Source organism: Sorghum bicolor, chromosome 4 (assembly GCF_000003195.3).
Source record: "Sorghum bicolor cultivar BTx623 chromosome 4, Sorghum_bicolor_NCBIv3, whole genome shotgun sequence".
Lineage (NCBI taxonomy): Eukaryota > Viridiplantae > Streptophyta > Magnoliopsida > Poales > Poaceae > Sorghum > Sorghum bicolor.
In genome coordinates this window covers 1,583,438-1,605,473 of record NC_012873.2, presented here as the reverse complement: position 1 = coordinate 1,605,473, position 22,036 = coordinate 1,583,438, and the positions used below count along the sequence as shown (strand labels likewise).

Sequence of the window (22,036 nt, the reverse complement as noted above, 5' to 3'; positions counted from 1 at the left end):
TGTTTGGTTTGAGGACTAGGTGGTATACGGTGAGGCTCGTACTTAGTTTTTTTTTTTTTTTTTGTTTGGTATAAGGAAACAGAGGTTGTCAGCATACACCAAGCAATAAGTTTCAGTAGCCCAGCCCAGATCCATCCAGGACCTGGACCTGGCCTGCATCGCGAATATAACATGACTAAGATCAAATATACTTCTGGAGACATATGTGCTTAATGTGCAGCAGGCTTTAATGAAACAAAGTTTTGATGCAAGACCGGAAGGTGGTCTGATCGAAGAGACCCAATCCTTGGCAAGGTTAAACTTTAGTGTTTTCGAATGTAAATTTCTAGGTACAGCTGATAATAGGGCTGCCGATTTGGGTTATAGATGCATTAGGCCTTGTTTAGTTTTAAAAAATTTCAGGAAATCGATACTGTAGTATTTTCGTTTGTTTTTTATAAATATTGTCCGATCATGGACAAACTAGGCTCAAAAGATTCATCTCGTCAATTCTGACCAAATTGTGCAATTAGTTTTTATTTTCGTCTATATTTAATACTCTATGCATACGTCTAAAGATTCGATATGACGGAGAATCTGAATTTTTTTGCAAATTTTTTTAGAAACTAAACAAGACCTTATTAAGGGGGAGATGCTGATATCTAGCTCCATTCTAGATGATGTTTTTGTAATCATTGCTGACGTTTTGTCAGTGGAGTAATGAATCAACCAAATTCAAAAAGAAAAGCATTATAATTGACGACGTGGCAAGCCACGTGGGTACACGTGACTATATTGGACGATTTTACACGCGCACACTCGCATCTAAAATTTTTTTTCATCCATCCCATCGAATCTTTGGACACATGCATGAAACATTAAATGTAGATAAAAAAATAAACTAATTACATAGTTTGGTTAAAAATCACGAGACGGATCTTTTAAGCCTAGTTAGTCCATGATTAGCCTTAAGTGCTACAGTAGACAACATGTGCTAATGATAGATTAATTATGCTTAATAGATTTGTCTTGCAATTTCCAGACGAGTTATGTAATTTGTTTTCTTATTAGTTTCTAAAAACCTTAGCTCCTAACATCTTTTCGACACATTTGATGTGATATCCAAAAATGTTTTTAATTCTAATCTAAACAGGTCCTTAATTTCGTGATAGAAGCCCATGGTTGCCTTATGCGCGTGATCCGTCTTCTCAGATTTATTTGTTCTCAAACAAGGACGAACGTAGTTTTTTTTACCCTCAAAAACATATGCTTTTATCTTCTCATCCTTCGTCTGATTTCTTGGGACGGGGACGCACATCCCGTATCCTTGAAAAAAAAATCTCAACAAGAATAAAGTCAGGTCTTCTTGGCTCTCATCCAATCACCTTTGCATCTAGATAGTCGCCTATTAGTGCAGTCATTGGTCGTTAATTAGTTCGTTGTTTCTCTATACAGTACTACTCTCTACGGAAACTTTGGAGGCAGCTGATTGTCCTGGTCTTGATTCCGTGACCGTCCTGCTGCCTTCTGGGAAGCTTCCTTGGACAGCGACGCACATCAAGCAATCCATCACCCTGATGATCCACTCTCCATCACTGCATTCAATTCGTAGCTAGCTGCACGTACGGCAGCAATGCTAGGAGTACTCATTGTTGGCTTTGCTCAAATTTAGCTCATACTAATTCGTTGAAAGAGAAAAACATTATTGTTATTTTTTCGGTGAAAATATTGCTGAAGTAGCTCAAGCAAACAGGGCTGAAGACCGGCTAGTTTCAAATCAACGTTATGACAATCTCAATACTAAAAAAAACCCCACAGTTAATTTATACATCTCTTAAAAAACCATGTAGAGACATTATAAACAGAAATCAGAGATTAGCTGACATTTTGCAGCTAATTCATTAACTGTTGTTAGCTGGGCGTGATCGAAGATGCTATATGTTCTAGTGTGTGTATGTACAAAAGATCTCCCCTGATCAGCTCGCGGGGAAGCTTCGTGGAAGCTCGCCTTCGGCTTCATGTCTGAAATCTGCTGATGGTGTTGGTCCTAACGTCGCTTACGCTGCCCGCCACCATATCCTTGTCCTGCTCACCAGCATCAGCATCATTCTCTTGTACCCGTAGCCACTGTTCTGTTCATATATATAATTGACTATGTCATGTGTGGCTTCATTGTCAATTTCCTTCCAACAGAATACAATGTTCACGTAGAATTGCTCACGTTATTAGGGCGTGTTTGGTCTAACCATCTTCTAGTTAATTACCTCTGAGAATTGTTAGTTAATTAATTTGATGCTAGCTAGTATTGACGACGACTACTCTTGTAGGTCATTCAAACACAAACCTAGCTAGGTAATAGTATGTCATTCTAATTCTAACGACGACTACTCTAGTCCTGCTACTACTATTGTACATTTTCAGCTCTGTTTAGTGAAAAATGTCCATATTTATGACAATAGTAGGTAATTTCATTTCTGATGAATCTAATAGTAATTATTTTAACATCATGGTTTTTTTTTTGCAATTCTTTATTTTAAAACATATGATAGTTTAATAACTATTCGCTCGATTATCTGAAAAACTATAACTGAAAATACTATTCATTGATTTACTGATGACAAATTTATGAGATAAGCTCGAGCGAACCAGCATTGCGTGGGACAGTCCCTAGAGAAAATCCTAACGCCGCCGGTCTGCCGGAGGTGACGATGTGACTGGAATGGAATGGATCAACCATGCCTCGCCGCGGCGGGCGTCCTCTCTCGTGCCGTCCGTCTGCGTCCAAACCTGTCCCATTTCCATCGTTAAAAACGCAGCAGATACGCACGCCCATGTCAACCCACGCCCACACCCAGACACAACCGAAGCTTCCTCCTCCCGCAGCTAGCGCCCGTCGCACGCATCGCACGGCACACACATGGCGGCGTCCGCGAGCCGACCCCGCGCCGGCGCTGGCGGCGAGGAGCCGGCGGCGGCGTACGAGGACCTGCTGCCGGTGATGGGGGAGAGGCTGGGCACGGCGGGCCTGCTAGCGGAGCTGCGCGCGGGGTTCCGGCTGCTGGCGGACCCGGCGCGGGGCGCCATCACGCCGGACAGCCTGCGGCGCGGGGCCGCGGCGGCGCTGGGCGTGGCCGGGATGTCGCACGCCGAGGCGGACGCCATGGTGCGGGAGGGCGACGCCGACGCCGACGGCGCGCTCAGCGAGGCCGAGTTCTGCGTCCTCATGGTGCGGCTTAGCCCCGGGATCATGGCCGACGCCGAGGCCTGGCTCGCCGACGCCATCGCCGACGAGCTGCAGATGGTGGATGATGACATGGACATGGATGCTGATGCTGATGCGGATGACGACGGTCATGGTGCCGCCGGTGGCCAAGACCACGCCGCCGCCGGCCCTGCTGGTGGTGCTCCTGCTACCGCCGCCCGCCGGTCGTCGGTTTGATCGATGCATTGGTCGGTCCACGCACGTGTATTAGTCTGTGCCGTGATTACACTCAGTGACCTTTTCGTGCTTAATTACCTTGTTTTTGTAATTAAAACTACCACTCGTCGTGTTGGTTGGTTATTACTGTATGATCGAATTACGGTGGTGACTCTTCTTCGATGTACTACTTCGTACTTCATGTAGTAATAAAAATAAGGTAATTACTAATAATAACTATGAGAATTATATTCCTGCAAACTGGGGTTTCAGATCGATGTTGGTGTTCAAGACTTCAAGCCTAGCTCCAAAACTGGAGTAACTAATTTTCTGTCAAAACAGTGACAGTGTGAGCGTGAAATCTACACTTTCTGTTGTCTACTTGTCGAGGAATAAAAAAGGAAAGAGTTTTTCTTTTCTTTTCTTTTTTTTTGGTACTGACAAGGACTCTAGCAGGAGAAAACTTGTAAGCAATAGCCAAATAGCGTCGTCATAGGTTGGAAATTTTTTAGCATGCTTTGTAATGCTTTCAAACTAAAGAATTGGAAGCGACTTGGAATTTTATCAGCATAACACAGATACCGCTAGATTAGTGTATTGTTCGTTTGAGCTTACCAGCCGAATCTGACAGTCATTCAGCAGTGTTTTTCTCTCGCAATAAATTAGCCAACAGTACTTTTTACCATAGTTTATTAGCCAAACGAACAAGAAATAAATTTCTACACTGCGAATGATGAACTACTTCGATATGAGATATTACTGGAATCTAGGATGCCAAAATCAGTTTGGATTTTGAAATTACTACACCGCAAATGGTTCCTTGTATGTGCATAGCAATCATGGAATCGTACAAGTCTTTGATGACAAGACATGATCACATGACAATTGGCGTTCCATGCATCAATGCATGCGGGGAAGGATGAGGTCAAGCCAAAGATAAAAAGTCCTTGTTGAGTTCACTCCAAAAACTAAATTTTTTTCAAGATTTTTCGTCACATCGAATCTTGCGACACATGCATAGAGCATTAAATATAGCCAAAAACTTATAATTATACAGTTTGCCTGTAAATCACGAAATGAATCTTTTGAGTCTAATTAGTCTATGATTGGACAATAATTACCAAATAAAAACGAAAGTCCTACAGTACACAAAACAAAAAAAAGAAACTAAAGAAGGCCAAAGTTAGAGGACCAAATTAATCATTTAGATAGTTGAGGGGATGAAACTGAGTTTAAAGTAAAAGTTCCATGGCTTATCGGGTGTTCTTCATCGGCATGACGTCCCTCCCGAGAGCACGCCTCATGTGGAAAGCCTCTGTCCCCACAAAGATCAAGTTTTTTTACTGACTTGCCCTCCAAGGCCGCCTCAGCAGTGCCATGTGTTTAGCAATACCATGTTTTTTAAAACTACAAAGATTATTATATCCAAACACCTTGTGATAAAAGGGAACATATCTAGTGGAAACCACAACTTTCGTGAAAACTCGTGCAAACCACAGCAAACAAATTATCTAAATTCATCAAAAAAAAATCACACATATAGATGATATGATTATACACAACCTTGTAAAATATCTTATCCAAATTCGAATTCGTTTGTGAGATATAAAAATAACAAATTTCAAGCCAGAAAGCTGTCCACAGGATCTGTTAGAAATTTGTTATTTTTATATCTCACAAACGATTTCGAGTTTGGACAAGATATTTTACAGTGTTATGTATCATCATATCATCTACACGTGTGATTTTTTTGGTGAATTTAGACGACTTTTTTGTTGTGGTTTGCACGGGTTTTCACGAAGGTTGTGGTTTCCACTAGATACGTTTCCATGATTAAAAAGGGTGAAAGATTTAAGTGAAGGGAAAACTCTTCAAAACATGTAGACTGTAGAGCCAACACCTAGCGTCACACAAACAAATCTGAAGAACACAACCTATATGCTCTCTAACTAAGGCCTTGTTTAATTCACTCCGAAATCCAAAAAGTTTTCAAGATTCCCTGTCACATCAAATCTTGTGGCTCATGCATGAAGCATTAAATATAGACGAAAATAAAAACTAATTACACAGTTTGACTGTAAAAATCGCGAGACGAATCTTTTGACCCTAGTTAGTCTGTGATTGGATAATATTTACCACAAACAAACGAAAGTAGTACAATAGCGAAATCCAAAATTTTTTCGCATCTAAACAAGACCTTAAGTCTAAAAAAGTATAACGAAAACCTTTTTTTTTTTGAAATAGTTGCTCTACAGGTTGGGCCACCAAGCAGCAGCAGGCCAGGACTGCCGGCTGGCCCGCGTGGGACCTACAGTTGGGCCGGGCCGGACCGGGACCGGGTCTCGTTTCACTCTCACGCCAGACGGCAGACGCCACGCGCCGGAGATGGCCACGTCGTCGGCTTCCTCCGCCGCACCGCACGAGGAAAACGGCGGCAACCAAAAGACCCAACTCCCAAAGCGAACGCCACGTCCCTCGCGGTCGCGGCGTGGACTCGCGTGCCCCACGCACGCTCTTCTCCGCTCCTCCAGAGAGAGCGGGAGCGAGCAGAGCACACGCTGCCTGCCGCTCCTGTGCCTGCGGCCTGCACTGCTGCACACTTGTCGTCTCGTCCACTCGGTCCATCGCCCGCGCCCGCCTTATCTCCTCCTCCTCCCCCGCCCTCGCTCCATCATCCCCACCAACCAGTGGTCACCAGCAGCGCCGCCATGGCCGCGCCGCTCACGGCCGTCCGTGCCCGGCTGCTCCCGGTGACCTGCTGCACGGCCGCCGGTACCGGCGGGCCTCCACCGCCGTCCAAGAACAGCAGCAACAGGCCGCCGCATCTACTACCACTACCAACCACCGGCACCACCGCTCCTCCCCTGCTACGCCTGGAGGCGCCTGCGCCGGCGCCGTCCGCCGCCGCCGCGGCGGTGGCAGCGATGATGCTGGCGCTGTCGCCGGACGAGGCGCTGGCGGTGGGCGGCGAGTTCGGGATCCTGGAGGGGCGGAGCTTCGCGTTGCTGCACCCGCTCGTCATGGGCGGGCTCTTCGCCTACACGCTCTGGGCCGGGTACCTCGGCTGGCAGTGGCGCCGCGTGCGCACCATCCAGGACGAGGTCAACGAGCTCAAGAAGCAGCTCAAGCCCGCCGCCACGCCCGCCGCGGTGGGCGCCGGCGCGGACTCCTCCTCCTCCTCACCGCCGGCGGCTAGTCCCAAGTCGCCGGTGGAGATCAAGATCGAGGAGCTGACGGAGGAGCGGAAGGCGCTGATCAAGGGCTCGTTCCGCGACCGGCATTTCAACGCGGGGTCCATCCTGCTGGGCCTCGGCGTGCTCGAGTCCGTCGGCGGCGCGCTCAACACCTGGTTCCGCACCGGCAAGCTGTTCCCGGGCCCGCACCTCTTCGCGGGCGCCGCTATCACCGTCCTGTGGGCGGCCGCGGCGGCGCTCGTCCCGGCGATGCAGAAGGGGGACGAGACCGCACGCAGCCTCCACATCGCGCTCAACGCCGTCAACGTGCTGCTCTTCGTCTGGCAGATCCCCACTGGGCTCGAGATCGTCGGCAAGGTCTTCGAGTTCACCACATGGCCATGAGTGAATCACCACCATATATATGCTTGCCATGCGCATCCTGTTCCTGCGTGCTCAGCTCACCCCTCGATCGCTCTGCATGTCTCTTCTCATCTCTTCCGTTCCGTCCCATTGCTAATTACGTACTACTGGTGTATAGGTTGTTGATGACTTTTTGCTAGCCGCGCCCGTGTATGTTGAGTTCTCGAAATCAATTCATTCTCCATGTATTACTAGGTTGTTTCCTTGGCCTGTCCAAGTCGATCCATGTTCCTTCTTTATACACTACACGAGAAATAAGAGCTCGTTTTGCAGCACAAAGCTCTGACTTATCTGTTTTTTTAGAAAATAGCTTCACGAGTTACTTTCTAGATGAAGCTGAGCTGTTTTGGAAAAAGTATTTGGCAAAATAGCTTTACCAACCACTTTATGCATAGTTGAGAGAGAGAAATGAAGGAGAAAGCTGTAATAAGCTACTTTATGTCTTTGTGAGAGAAGGGGAAAAACAGCTTCATCCATAAAGTTGTTTTGCAAATAAGTGTTTGTAAAAAAAACAGTTCACAACATCTCATGAAACTTGTACCAAACAGGCCTTTAGTTTAGGCCTTGTTTAGTTCACCCCAAAAACCAAAAAATTTTCAAAATTTCTTATCACATTGAATCTCTCGGCACATGCATAAAACATTAAATATATATCTTTCGGCACATGCATAAAGCATTAAATATAGACAAAAATAAAAACTAATTGCACAGTTTAACTGTAAATCACGAGACGAATCTTCTAATCCTAGTTAGTCCATGATTAGACAATATTTGCCATAAATAAACGAAAATGCTACAGTAGTAAAATTCAAAATCTTTTCGCATCTAAACAAGGCCTTAGTTGAATCACCAAAATCTATGCAATAGTATATTAAGTTCCATGTTATGAATTGAAGGACAAGGATCATAGTCGGCACTACCCTCTGTTTCAAATTGTAACTCATTGTAGCATATCTGACTACAATGTATATTAAAGTGTGTAACAAAAGCTACAGAGCTAGAATTTTAATTTGGATCAGGGAATACAACACTGCTGCTGACCTGCTGTGCATTGTGGTTTGTACTCAAAACTCGACTCTGAATTTGGCAAAAAATTATATACTACCAAACTCCACAAAACTAACTGGTACTGAGCTCTGAATTTGGCCCAAAAAACATTCAGAAGTTGGAATAAACGCTTGCAAGAACATGTGAATATGTGACAATTATTATCCATCTGTTTCACCCCCTGTTGGCTGGTGCAGTCAGAAGTTGGAATAAACAAGCTTTTGGCTTTCGGATTTAGAAGCTATAAAGGCACGCTTAGATCAGTGTTTGCTCGCTTATGCAGGACATTACAAAACAGACTATTTAGCATTCCAAGAAGTCAAGTTTTACAAGCAGCCTACATCATCATAGATGACCCGAAATCACATCAGCAAAGTCTTCTAGATTAATGATAAAAAGGGGAAAAAAAATGCAGCAGTGGAAAAGGCTAACATTTTTCACACGTTTCCAGCAGCAGAAGCATATATATGCAAACAGTTCTCCAAGTCGTAGAAACTTGGCTAATTTGTAGCTTCAAGTTACTCAATACATGGAAAGAGAGCATCACGTTAAGTTCCTTACATAGTCATTCCAACCAGCAAGCCAAATAAAACGAGTATTTATGACGCCAGTTTCCCATCCACAGCGATTGATAGTATCAGTGCTCAGCACTCAGCAGAGTACGGGTGGTAAGGATCATGATAGCCAAACGCAAATTCTCCTGGGTATGGATGCAGCACATGGGAGCGACGATAGCACATCTCACAGACCTTCCCCACATTGTTATGTCCACACGCAAACATCTTCTGCATGCCAGGACGTGGAACATCAAAGCGACAGTAGCATGTCTTGCAAACGAAATCAACTGCAATAACACAGAAAGCCGGGCGATATATTAAAAAAATGCAGATTTGGCACCCACTGTTGGGTAAAATATCTGCTCTGATCGGTAGTGATTCTGCAGTGCTGCATCCCTCAGTAACCACTGTGCAAATCAAGCAGCCACAGCTGCAGAAGTGCAGCCGAGCACCATCAGGTTGCAATGTTTCAAAAAATCATGTATGTACTAAACATAAAGTTAATTAAATATGGCTGCTAATCAGGTGTCAGGAAATAAACAGACAAGCAGGCAGATTGGTACTGTTCATCATGTGATAGTGACACTTGTGTTTTTTGAATCTCAACATCAAAGCTGAATTTCAAACTGAATTGTTGCATCTACGTTTAACTTAGGTTTTGGTGCATGCATGATTTTTCTGAAACATTGCAACACAATATTTTACCTAAAGGAGCCATATAATTTTCCTACACAAAAATAAGTCCAGTGAACAATCATGAAGTGTGTGCGTTGGTTGTTTGGGAAGAGGGGGGGGGGGGGGTTCATACATATGCCAGTCCGACGTGCAGAGCACCAAAGAGGGAAACCCAAGACACTGTAGGCTTCAGTAACTGGTTCATCTGAAAACAAGAGGCAGAAATTAATTTCTGCAGAAAGAATTATAATGTAATAGCAGAGGCACTAATCAGGTTTGTTTATTATATAAAAAAGTGCAAACAGATCATAATTGTAGCAACAATTCTAATTGCAAATACACCGTATACAAACTATAAAGACGAGGCCCCAATTGTATCACTTCCTCTTGTTCTCCATAAAACTATGCAAGTGCAGGAAGGGAAAGGTGGACAGCAGCAATGTGTGAGGTGGTGGCCACATGGAAGTGGCTAAAAAATTTGGAGTATGCCTTTGCACAACTATTACTTTTCAAATCATAGTCGTCAAATGCATCAGTCATGATCTACGATAACACAGGTCCTAAAATATGCACAAAGGTGAATCTTGGGCATTCAGCGGTTGCTTTGTTTCCCTATGTCGGGCATGCCTTCTTATGAGGATCTCTTATGGTGTATCGTCCCTCTATTTTTTTTTCTACATTTGGCACTAGCAAAAGAGAATGATCTTCCATCCAATCAGTACATATGAGATAAGTGTGCTGTAAGAGAAACAAGAGAGAAGATGCTGCATCAATGAAGCTGGAAAGAAGTAGACCAAACCTAAGGCGGTGCAAGTGACGACTCCATTGAAACCATTTCTATAAGCAAGCTCGAAGAAGAAGAGAGTCCGTGGAGCAGGCAGGAATGAGAAGCAACCAGAGCGCTTCTTACGAGCCACGAAGTTTCCATGAGTCCAGCAAATGCCATTGTGAAAATGGGGATGCTGAGACACCTTGCCAGGAGCAGGCTCATACTCATCGCCCTGACTCAACCAATCATCATCCACACGGTAAGGAAATTGGTAAGTGCAGTGAGGTAAACAGAAAAACAAACAAACAAATAAATAAATAAAGAAGCACGAATGATTTGAGTTCACTTGTCCATTCCCTTATTTTTTTCCACCACGGTTGAAACCAAATTTCATTACTGAATGCAATGAAAATACAAAGTTTTGTGAAACGTATGACAAACCATGCAAAAGTAATGCTAAAGCCATCTCTCCTAGGCACCCAGGGTCCAGGAAGAGAGGCAGCCCAAGCCACCAGCACTTAAGGGTACTACCAGCTAAAACTGTTACCTCCCCTGCATTAGAAGCCAACTTTGGCTGACACAGTATGCATATTGGTCCATTCCCTTATTACGTCAGCTCTTTTATACTTGTCACTAGTCACTAGACCATCGACGGTACCCAACACAACTTAGAGCATTTTTTTTTAAAAAAATTATTATTATTATTGCCAGAAAAGTTTGCCAAAGTTGTGTCAAACAGAAAGATCTACTAACTGGTTTTCATGTGTCAAATAGAAACTGTCAAACAGAAACAATAGATATTTCACATGTATTGGTGATTCATATTCTATTGCTGCCTATGGTTAACCCACCAATTCAGACCGGTGACAGGGCAGTTTGCCATACATTTCATTCATTCATTCATTCATTCATTCATTATGTAATTATTTATTTTATTTTGTGAAACTGGAGGGGCTTGCGCCCCTACCATTCGTCCATTTAATCAGTGCGTGCAATGCAAATTGGGCCTATGCAAAGCGTAATGTAGGATAGATAGATCACGAACCGAATGCATAGAGTTGTAGTGCTGCAGGCATTCCGTGACAAGCTGGCGATCCCAAGCCAATCCCTCGAAGTACCCAGGCGTTTTTTGTCTTCAACAGAATAGAACACAGTTGAATATATACACAAGCGAAAGCGAAAACCGGAATCGGAAGGATATGTGGGGATGGAGCGAGGAGTTACCGTTCAAGCATTTCGAGCTGTTCGCGATCCAGCGGATGACAGACGGGGATGGAGTCGGGATCAAATCGGACGAAGAACCGGCGCCACAGCCGCGCGAGGCGAGAGAAGGGCCCGGGTGCTGGCCGTGGCCGTGGCCGGGGAAGCAACATCTTCTCCCTCTCCTCAGCTGCGGCGGCGCGCAGGGCGCGGATGCGGCGGCGCGGGGGGCCTTGGTATCCGGCGCTGGCACGACTCCAACGAGGGGACTAGTCTCCGTCTCCGCGGCCATGGCTGCTCCGATCCGAGCCGATCGGTTGCTGCTTGGGTTAGCGTTAGAAGAAGGAACTTGGCCTGGTGCGATGCGACCCCGGGGGGAGTTGATATACGTAGTAATAGATATAAATAAATAAATATATTCTCCGAATTAACCGGAAAAAAGGAAAGGCGACCGGCCCAGAGAGCCCACCGAAGATAGACGGGGGTCTATGCTGGTCAGACCAAGACGACGGGGAAGTCGATCGGTGAGTAAGGGCATGTACAATTGATACACAGGGGTTGTCTCTAAATGTCTCGAATCTAATGTAGAGATAACTAAAAAGACAGGTTATACAATGGACAATCTTTTTCATTGTCTACATACTATTTAAAGTTGTGCATGTAGCTTAGATCAACTGTGAACACTATTTTGCGTAACCATTGTGTTGCTAATTGATAAAATATGATTATATTTACATAAGATGAACATGATTGTATTTTTTTTAAATCATCAATATAAATAATATATTGTGTATAATATCTTGAATGGACATTTCAACGAGCACCTAAACTACAGACAGTAGCAAGCTAGGAACACGGAAACGAAGGATGAAGTACCAGCCGTAATCAGAAGCAAATCATGAAATCAACACCCACAAATAATCGCTCGAGCACATGGCTGACTAGTGATGCCGCGCAAGGGCTAACGCGGAGGATAGCTGGCGAGGACGAGCTGCCCTTCAACATCTCGCCGGACCCAAACGGGAGGGCAGCATGCAGCAGTGGCTCTTGGGAGAGCTTCTGCGACCAATGGGTGCCGCTGCCGAGTAGCTTCCTCGATGAATTGGTGTTGTGGCCTCGCCATTGCTCAAAGCACAGTCGGCAAGGTGCAGTGCGGCCAGCGTAACGAGGAGCAGAGCAAAATCGCGTAATCAAACCACAATCCACAAGCGACCCGTGCATGATCCAAGTACGACATTGACTCGAGAAGACGATGTCATACAACGCAGCGCTCCTCGTCGATTCAACCTCGGAGCACGAGCCTTCTGCGTCGTCTCGTGAGACGACGAGGAGTCCGTCTCCAAGCGAAACAAGGGACCTTTTCACAAAATCACTGAGTTAGAGACGGGGAAGAGACGACCGCTGTACGTGCCCTAAGTCCTTTGGCTTTTGAACCTGCTTTTACTTTTGTAAAAATCAAAAGCCAACCAAAGGGCCCAAAAGCCACGAGTGCTTTTGCCCAAAAGCAGCTTTTCTCGTAGTACAAATCCAAAAGCACCTCACCCCCTGCTTTCACTGACTTTTGGGATCCGTTCAGTTTTTTTTCCAAAAGCCACGAGTGACCAACGAATTGACTTTTGGGTTTCTCAAAACCCACATCCACAGCAGCTTTTCAAAAGCTCAAAGCTCACAGTAGCTTTTCCAAAAGTCACAGCCCAACCAAACGGATCGGTCGGCCCGGACGCTACCCCTCCCTTCTCTCTTTTCTAGAACCTTCCTGTGCCTCTTACTCCCAGGAGCCAGGAAGCGCGGGATCTCGCCATTCCCTGCGAAGCGGGGCGGAGGAAGAGGGTGGGAAGGTGCGGAGCGGAGGAAGAAGGCGGGAAGGTCGACGACGAGACTCCATCGCCTCCGCGCACCATCATCCTTCGGTCCCGTTGCTACTCACCAGAGGTATACGCCGCGGCAAAACCTCTCTCTCTCTCTCTCTCTCTCTCTCTTCGGGGCAAGAGACGGTGCTCCTCTCCCCGGCCGGGCTCGCTAAGATATGCATGCGCATGTCATCGGGAAAAAAAATTGTTGTGGGAGGGGTAGCAGCGCGCAGTGGCGGAGAATCGGCGGGCGGGGGAGGTAGGAGCAAATTGCTCAACCGTATTTTCAGCTGTTTGTTAGTTTCAGAGGCCTCATGCTGTGTTTTTTTTGTCATGCTGTGAATTAGACCATATGTGAATTTTTCCTTGCCACATTCCTCCGTTCAGAACTTGATTGCAGCGCTGATCTTCACTTTGGCTTGCTGTACTTGAACCCATCAGTACGTACTCCGCTTTGGCATGCTGCGAATTATTAGACGAACATATGTGAATTTTTGTTTTGCCACATTCCTCTGGTCCAGATTGCAGCTGATCTTCACTTTGTCATGCTGTGAACCCAGTAACTTCCTATGTGAACAGCTGATGATCTTCACTTTGGCATGGACTATATATATATATATATATATATATATATATATATATATATATATATATATATATATATATATATGTGTGTGTGTGTGTGTGTGTGTGTGTGTGTGTGTGTGTGTGTGTGTGTGTGTGTGTGTGTGTGTGTGTGTGTGTGTGTGTGTGTGTGTGTGTGTGTGTGTGTGTGTGTGTGTGTGTGTGTGTGTGTGTGTGTGTGTGTGTGTGTGTGTGTGTGTGTGTGTGTGTGTGTGTGTGTGTGTGTGTGCGCGCGCGCGCGCGTCAATTTGAATTTCAAATTTATGGACTTGAAGTTTTATTGAATTGTATGGGGTCTGTCTGTAAAAGTTTAAATTCATGTGGTCTGAAATTGTAGTTAACATAGAGTGCACATGCACAAGAGGGTTTGAACTTCAAATTTATGGATTTGAAGTTTTATGGAATTGTATGGGGTCTATTATATTTGTAAAGGTTTAAATTAATGTGGTCTGAAATTGTAGTTAACGTAGAGTGCATAATGCACAGGAGGGAAGAGTGATGGAAGAAATTGAAATGTAGCTGTTGGAACTTGGAAGAGAGCACAAAAATGTACACCACACTACCAAAACACACAGGAGATCAACTATATGTATGTATATTTAGCTAATGATGCTCTTAATTATGGTAGGTTATGTGTATTTTTTTTTCTTTTGGGGGGTCCCTCTCTCAATGCAACTTGCATTTATGTCAACTTTGTTTATGTTTGCCTAGTGTCTACAAGAATGGAAGACGTTGATTGGGACGAGCTCCTGCCCCATCGTCAATGGAAGCGCTACGATACCCGAACTTGGGAGGAGTTCATGCCGCCTCCTTCGCAGCAGCTCTCTGAGGTTCTTCCAGCGGCGTGGGGTAAGATGTTTAAATCCCCTACGCTGCTACTTAATTATGCATATATATCTGAGGCTCTCTGAGCTGTTACGGTCCAATTAATTTACTAACATTATATAGTTTGTTGTGTGTAGGGGGTTCCTGCGCTGTACATTCCTATTCAGAGGCCATGACTGCTAACCTGCATGCGGTCATCCTTTGGCACCAATGACATTGCTGTGGACCTTCCACGACTTCTGCACCTCGCCATAGCTAAAGGTTTCCTTACTGCTCGTGGTGCGTCGCTGATGGATATGGATGACCTGGTAGCATCCTACGGGATCCCGCTCGATGGAGCCATCTCTCACCTCCAAGGCGACCAGCGCTACCGGCTCCTGGACCACGACGCCGATGCCTTAGTTTGCACTGGGTACCTCTGTGATCCCCTACCGTGCTAGGCCAATGCCGCTCACTGCTCCAAGCACTTTCGAAGCCGAGAGGGCAATGCTATGCATGCCGTGAGCATATTTGTGATTGTCTCGATTTCAGCCCATCAGTTGTGCTATGCTATGGACTGCAGAAACACTACGACCTGCCACAGGTGCTGCAAATGAGCCCTACCGGCGGCTTCCCGGCGACCACCACTACATAAGGGAGGGGTTACCCTGGTTCTACCTGGTCGATCGTTCCAATCATAAACCATATATTGCGTCACATGTTACGGGTACAACTGCCCAGGAGGAGATCGACGTTCGTTCACTGAGCCTCATGTACCAGGAGAACATGAGAGGTACATGCTCCTGGACCGCAGCCTGGGCGTCATCTGATCGATCCACCAGATGCAGTGGACTCCTACTATTTCCCCAAGACCCAGAATAATGTCTTCCTCAGTAACACCCCTACGGATCGGATGGGTACAAGTCGGTGGAACACTCGTCTCCCTCGCCCATATGTAATGCGGTTTTGGTGATATCTCAGTGTGATGAATAGTCTGAGTACTCTAGCTAGCTAGGTTGGTGGAGGTGTACTGTTAATCTGCTATATATGTTGCTTATTCAGGTCATCAGGTGGCTGTGATCAAGCCGTTCCGTTGTGAGGTGTTCATCCAACTAGTCTGAAACATCCATTCGATCTCTCAACCTGCTTAGGGTCTTAAAGCTTTATTTGAACATTCCTATGTATGGCCTTGTGGGTAAATGGAAGATACATTCATTCCCATGGTCCAGCTAGTGATTTTATCTTACGGAGAACTGTTTCTATACAAACCAAACTATACGACTTAACTAATTAACCACACTCCACAGTGCACAAAACCATAGTGCACAGAGTTTGTTGATGTGAAAGTTAAAAATATTTATCTAACATGTGTTAACACACGTTAATTATATTCGAGTGCACTTTTTTCCTAGACACTAGAAATTTTACAAAAAAAAGGGAAAAAGGAAAAGAAATACGGAGGTCGAAATTGAATTGTCATAATCTACCAGCATTGATTGCAGTAAGAATTGTTTGTGTTTGGTTTACTCTGTATATATACTCCCTCCTGTTGACAGCCAAATATGTTTGTCAGAGATGAACAAGGAAAGTCAAAAGTATTTGAAAAGGATTAAAATTGGGCCAAATATACACAGCTCAGAGAAACCCAGCCCAAGCGTTTGGGAGGTTTCCTGGGCATGACACGTGGCCCAGGCCAGTTTCTTCAGACAAGCTCGTGAATCCAGTTTCTGGGTTGGCCGGCCCGAACTCTCGGATAAAAACCTCCTTCCATTCGTCCCTTTTTAATTTCTCCCTCTCTTATCAAAAGTTTTTTTTGACAACAATTGCTTTATATATATAATAATAATTATAAAGCACAGTACAGGAGTGGGAGAAGAATTACCATATTACAAAGGGGAAAAGTCTATATAACCCCTCAAACTATGTAGGGTGAACTACTTCATTCCCGAACTATAAAACCAGATATTCTACCTCTGAAAAATTTTCAAAATCGCACAAAATAACCCCCTCGAGTGGTTTTAGAGGGTGATTTTGTCTTTTTCTTTTTTTTATTTCTAAATCTTTAATAATCATAATAAATCACAAAAAAACATAAAATGAAAATTTCAATTTTATTGGACTTTTAATGAGTAGATCTACCCATTGAATATATAATATGGTACACTTTAGTACAAAGTTTTGACTGTAGTTTTAAATCTATGTTCTTCTATAATTAATTCAAATAATTCATATATGTAGTTCATATGGTCCATTATGGTAAACTTTTTATGGTGGACTCATTATTTTATGCTTGAACTATGGTAAATTATTGTATAATGTATCACTTAGTTATATATAAAACATAGATTTAATAAGAATAAAACTAAATAAATCTATAATTTTTATCAAATTTGAGATGCTTGACTCTTTTAAAATTTGGAATTGGAATGACCTAGGTCCTAAATTAAAATTTGTAGCGACTCCTAGTGTGTACTATTTACTTATTACTATACTAAGTACAGTGTACACTAAGGTCTTATTTAGATTCAATTTTTTTTGAATTTTAATATTGTAGCACTTTCGTTTTTATTTGACAATTATTTTTTAATCATAGAGTAACTAGGCTTATAAGATTCGTCTCGCGATTTACAGACAAACTGTACAATTAGTTTTTGCTTGAAAAGGGTGAACTAAGGCCTTGTTTAATTCCCCAAAAATTTTGTAATTTTTTTCAGATTTCCCGTCACATCGAATCTTTAAACGTATGTATGGAGTATTAAATATAGATGAAAATAAAAACTAACTGTACAGTTTGGTCGGAATTAGTGAGACGAATCTTTTAAACCTAGTTAGTCTATAATTAAATAATATTTGTTAAATACAAACCAAAGTGATACTATTTCTATTTTACAAAATTTTTTAAAAGTAAACCAGGCCTCAACAAGACGGCACGACCCAGTATCTCGTGTGCAACTGTGCATAACCCTCGCTCACAATCTCGCCGCCCCCGCCGGCCGCCGGCAATGGAGGGCGTCCACAGCCTCCTGGCCCGGCCCAACTCCGCGCCGTTCGCCTTCTCCCAGCCGCCCCTCCGCAGGCACCACAGGCCGCCACCGCCTGGCCCCTCCGCCTGCCGCGCCGCCAGCCGCTGGGCCGACCGCCTCTTCGCCGACTTCCACCTCCTCCCTACCGCCACCGCCGCCGCCGACCCGCCGGCCGCGGCCCCCTCCTCGTCCCCGTTCGTCCCGCTCTTCCCCGACGCCGCCGACCGCGCCTTGCCCCTCCCGGTCGACTTCTACAAGGTCAGGCCCACTCGTGATTGATACTTTGATAGGGGGGACAAAATGGGGGAACCTTGTTAGCAGTGGCAGGGGCAGGAGGGAATACTGCTCCGTAGAAACGCCACATTTCTGTATAGCAGGGGCTTTTGAACACACCAGTCTTATGAAAATTTGCATTCTTCACTGTTTTCTGTATGGCTAGTGGACACCCTAGTATCAATGTCAGTTCTCTAGGTTTCAAATCCACCATATCTGGCAACCTACGTTGCACCCATTTAATTTAATATACAGAATAGATGGTCTTCTGTAGAGAGTTAGCATTGTTGCGTTCCAATGTCCAGAACAAACATAACCTGCAATCCTGCATGTTTTATTTTGCGAAATGATCTGTTGGTGTCACTATGCTCAGATTCTCGGTGCGGAGCCACATTTCCTAGGCGATGGCATTCGGAGGGCATTTGAGTCGCGGATAGCCAAGCCACCTCAGTACGGCTACAGCACGGAAGCTCTCGTTGGGCGTCGGCAGATGCTGCAGATTGCGCATGATACTCTCACAAACCAGAGCTCCCGTACTGAGTACGACCGTGCGCTTTCTGAGGATCGTGATGCGGCACTCACCATGGATGTTGCCTGGGATAAGGTGAGGTTATAGGAAAGTAAACGTGCAAACAATGTTCTCTGTTCTTCTAGAATTTTTAAATAACGCAGGCGTGTAACTGGTTGCTGCCTCTCTTCGGTAACTTGCCAAGCAGGTACCAGGTGTGCTGTGTGTGCTTCAGGAGGCTGGGGAGGCACAACTGGTGTTAGCAACTGGAGAGCAGCTGCTTCAGGACCGTCCACCTAAGCGGTTCAAGCAGGATTTGGTGCTAGCAATGGCATTGGCTTATGTGGACCTATCAAGGGACGCTATGGCAGCAAGCCCTCCAGATGTAATCTGTTGTTGTGAGGTGCTCGAGAGGGCACTTAAGCTCCTGCAGGTGAACTAGTTTGTTTTAAGGTTGCAGATCCAATATGTCTTGAGGTGGCTGTGTACGCATAGTTGTCAATTAATCTTAATGTGACATGTTCACTGTTACGGAAGAAATTTGTCATTTATTAGCACTGTACATACCATATTTTGTAGATAGCATGCTCCAGGTTTTATATAATTGCTTGCTGTTGATACTGATTACCACTTGTTTTCTTTGGTGAACAAAGTCGCTTTGGGTAAGCATCAGTTGCAACAGTACTTATTACTGTACTTTAGATCTCTGTAGGGACTGCATCAATGTCATTTTTCATAATTCTGAAACCATTAGCTACATCATGGCATGGACATTAATCCTATTACACTGTAAAACCAATCTGGCATTAAGCTACTAGCAACTCCTGCTTAGAGATAATGAAATGTTCTAGTATTTTCTCGTCCCCCCCTCTTAAATATTTGAATTCCATTATTGCAAGCTGCTAGCACAAAAAATGCCTGGTGCATTTTAGCTATCAATTTCTTTTCACTTGTTATAAGATCAGTGTGTTAAGATCGGTTTATAGGCTCTTTCTTGATTAGAGAGATATCTTGGGAAGCAGTACTAACGGAAACATTTTACTTCAGGAGGATGGTGCAAGCAATCTTGCACCTGAACTGCTTGCACAGATTGATGAAACTTTGGAGGAGATTACACCTCGCTGTGTATTGGAGCTTCTTGCTCTTCCTACTGATGAAAAACATAAAAATAAACGCCAAGAAGGTCTGCAAGGTGCAAGAAACATATTGTGGAGTGTTGGCCAAGGTGGTATCGCTACTGTTGGAGGAGGATTTTCTCGTGAGGCCTTCATGAATGAGGCTTTTTTGCAGATGACATCAGCCGAGCAGGTTTGTGTCGATCAAGTTTAATGAGCAGCAGCATGCTGTAGTCTGTCCATTTTACTTGAACACAATGTTTAGAAGTCCTCACTCATTTTATGTTATATATCTCAGATGGATTTCTTCTCTAAAACACCGAATAGCATACCACCTGAATGGTTTGAAATCTATAGTGTGGCACTTGCCCATATTGCTCAAGCAATTGCAAGTAAAAGGCCACAATTCATCATGATGGCAGATGACCTCTTTGAACAACTTCAGAAGTTCAATATAGGTTCTCAATATCCTTATGAAAATGAGATGAACCTTGCATTAGAACGGGCACTCTGCTCGTTACTGGTGGGAGATATCAGCAACTGCAGAATGTGGCTTGGAATTGATAATGAGTCCTCGCCATATAGGGACCCCAAAATTATTGAGTTTGTGGTGAATAACTCTAGTATCGATGAAGAGAATGATCTTCTTCCAGGGCTGTGCAAGCTTTTGGAGACTTGGCTTGTCTCCGAGGTATTCCCAAGGAGCAGAGATACTCGAGGGATGCAGTTCAGACTGGGAGACTATTATGACGACCCAAAAGTTTTAAGCTACTTAGAAAGGATGGAAGGTGGTGGAGCTTCTCATTTGGCCGCAGCTGCTGCTATAGCGAAACTTGGTGCCCAAGCTACTGCCGCGCTTGGTACGGTAAAATCAAGTGCTCTTCAAGCTTTCAGCAAGGTTTTCCCATTGATAGAACAGCTAGACAGATCAGGCAAGGATACCCCAGGTGATGATCTTGAGAAATCTCTTGAAAAACTTGCCCAAGAAAGTGTTGCTGGAGATGCTATCCATGATTCCAAAAATGCCGCTTTGAAGATTATCTCTGCTGGTGCACTGTTTGCACTATTTGCAGTAATAGGTCTGAAGTGCTTGCCTCGTAAGAAGTCACTTCCTGCTCTTAAGAGCGAATATGGGTCTGTGGCAGTTGCTGACTCTGTTGATGGTGAGTAAACTTGTGATCAAGTGTCGTTACTTTCTTCTAGCCATTGGGTTTTGTTTGAAGAACAAAGCTGTATACCAAGTATTGCACATTAAATGTGCCTGGGACCATAATACACCCTATTTCTATCTGTGATGTACATCATATAAGTGCATAAATAAAACACTTAAAAAACTGTATTATTTATTAACTGTGTAATGCCCGTCACGAAAGTTAATCCTTCAATTATTGTTTGTTGAAGGTCTGGGAGCAGATGAAGAGCCACTAGAAATTCCTAGAATGGATGCAAAGTTGGCTGAAGATATTGTTCGCAAGTGGCAAAGTATCAAGTCCAAGGCTTTGGGGCCAGAACACACTGTCACGGCATTGCAAGAGGTGAGGTCCAAAAATTCGATCTTTATAGCTGGCTAGCCTTGTTGGTTTGTCCGGAACAATACCCTACATATGTTGCTAGAGACACTTTGGATGTATCCTTAGAACTTATGCTATTACATTCAAGAGTTCTAGTCATAATGGTGCAACCACTTATGCTATTTTGGGTTTCACAACATTCAAATGGTGGAGGCTTCTTATTTAACCTGTCCTTATATTATTAATCCAGTGCCACTGTTTAATGATGTTATTTCCAATTCATCCTCCAACAGATCCTCGATGGCAACATGCTGAAGGTATGGATGGACCGAGCCACAGAGATTGAGCGTCACGGTTGGTTCTGGGAATACACACTCTCCGACGTGACGATCGACAGTATCACCGTCTCCATGGACGGTCGACGGGCAACTGTGGAGGCGACGATTGAGGAGATGGGCCAACTTACCGACGTAGCAGACCCAAAGAACAACGACGCCTACGACACAAAGTACACCGCTCGGTACGAGATGAGCTACTCCAAGTCCGGAGGGTGGAGGATCACCGAAGGAGCAGTCCTCAAGTCGTAGAACGGTCGTGCAGCAGGAGTAGGCGAGTAGGGGTTGCTCAACTCCCATTCTTTTTTCTTTTGCACCAGTGTATGTAAATAAACAGTGTGAGCACAGGTTCTTTTCTCTCCTGGAGAGAGTTTGGTTAGGTTGATTAGTGATGAGTTCCTGAGGCCGAGAGAATTTGTCATCTAGTTTGTATTGATAGAGATAATTTGGTGTTACTATTACTAGGTCAGATTTTTCTTCTGAAACAAACAATAGATCCTAACGAAGGCTGCAGTGCATCATTGCTTACCACATCACTGCATCAGACAAAGGTCACTGCTTACCACATCAGAAAGCTTGGCTCACTGTGATTTCTGATTTGTAGGAAAATGATTCTTCGCCAAAAAAAAAAAGATTTGTAGGAAAATGAGATAGTAGCTGCCTCGAAAATAAAGTCGGTAGTACTTCTTTATTCTCATTCCACAAATACTATATATTCGCATGGTAATCTCTGGCTGAAACTGCATATTACG

General features: G+C 44.4%; 4 protein-coding genes across 4 annotated transcripts; 3 read left to right on the top strand and 1 right to left on the bottom strand.

The window, feature by feature from the left end:
* On the top strand, nucleotides 2,660-3,658 carry LOC8068267 (calcium-binding protein KIC). The gene has a single exon (XM_002453178.2). The coding sequence runs from the start codon at nucleotides 2,897-2,899 to the stop codon at nucleotides 3,416-3,418; it is 522 nt and encodes a 173-aa protein (XP_002453223.1). The 5' UTR covers nucleotides 2,660-2,896; the 3' UTR covers nucleotides 3,419-3,658.
* LOC8055043 lies at nucleotides 5,871-7,272 on the top strand. Its single transcript, XM_002453177.2, has one exon. It carries the CDS (start codon nucleotides 6,106-6,108, stop codon nucleotides 6,973-6,975), a length of 870 nt encoding a protein of 289 aa, XP_002453222.1. The 5' UTR covers nucleotides 5,871-6,105; the 3' UTR covers nucleotides 6,976-7,272.
* Nucleotides 8,459-11,574, bottom strand: LOC8055042. Its single transcript, XM_002451379.2, has 5 exons — nucleotides 11,266-11,574; nucleotides 11,087-11,174; nucleotides 10,072-10,273; nucleotides 9,406-9,477; nucleotides 8,459-8,884 (listed from the first exon to the last, which is right to left on the bottom strand). The coding sequence occupies exons 1-5, from the start codon at nucleotides 11,412-11,414 to the stop codon at nucleotides 8,685-8,687; spliced, it is 711 nt and encodes a 236-aa protein (XP_002451424.2). The 5' UTR covers nucleotides 11,415-11,574; the 3' UTR covers nucleotides 8,459-8,684.
* LOC8068265 (protein ACCUMULATION AND REPLICATION OF CHLOROPLASTS 6, chloroplastic) lies at nucleotides 17,454-21,815 on the top strand. Its single transcript, XM_002453176.2, has 7 exons — nucleotides 17,454-17,800; nucleotides 18,189-18,419; nucleotides 18,532-18,756; nucleotides 19,371-19,631; nucleotides 19,737-20,601; nucleotides 20,840-20,973; nucleotides 21,243-21,815. The coding sequence occupies exons 1-7, from the start codon at nucleotides 17,522-17,524 to the stop codon at nucleotides 21,534-21,536; spliced, it is 2,289 nt and encodes a 762-aa protein (XP_002453221.1). The 5' UTR covers nucleotides 17,454-17,521; the 3' UTR covers nucleotides 21,537-21,815.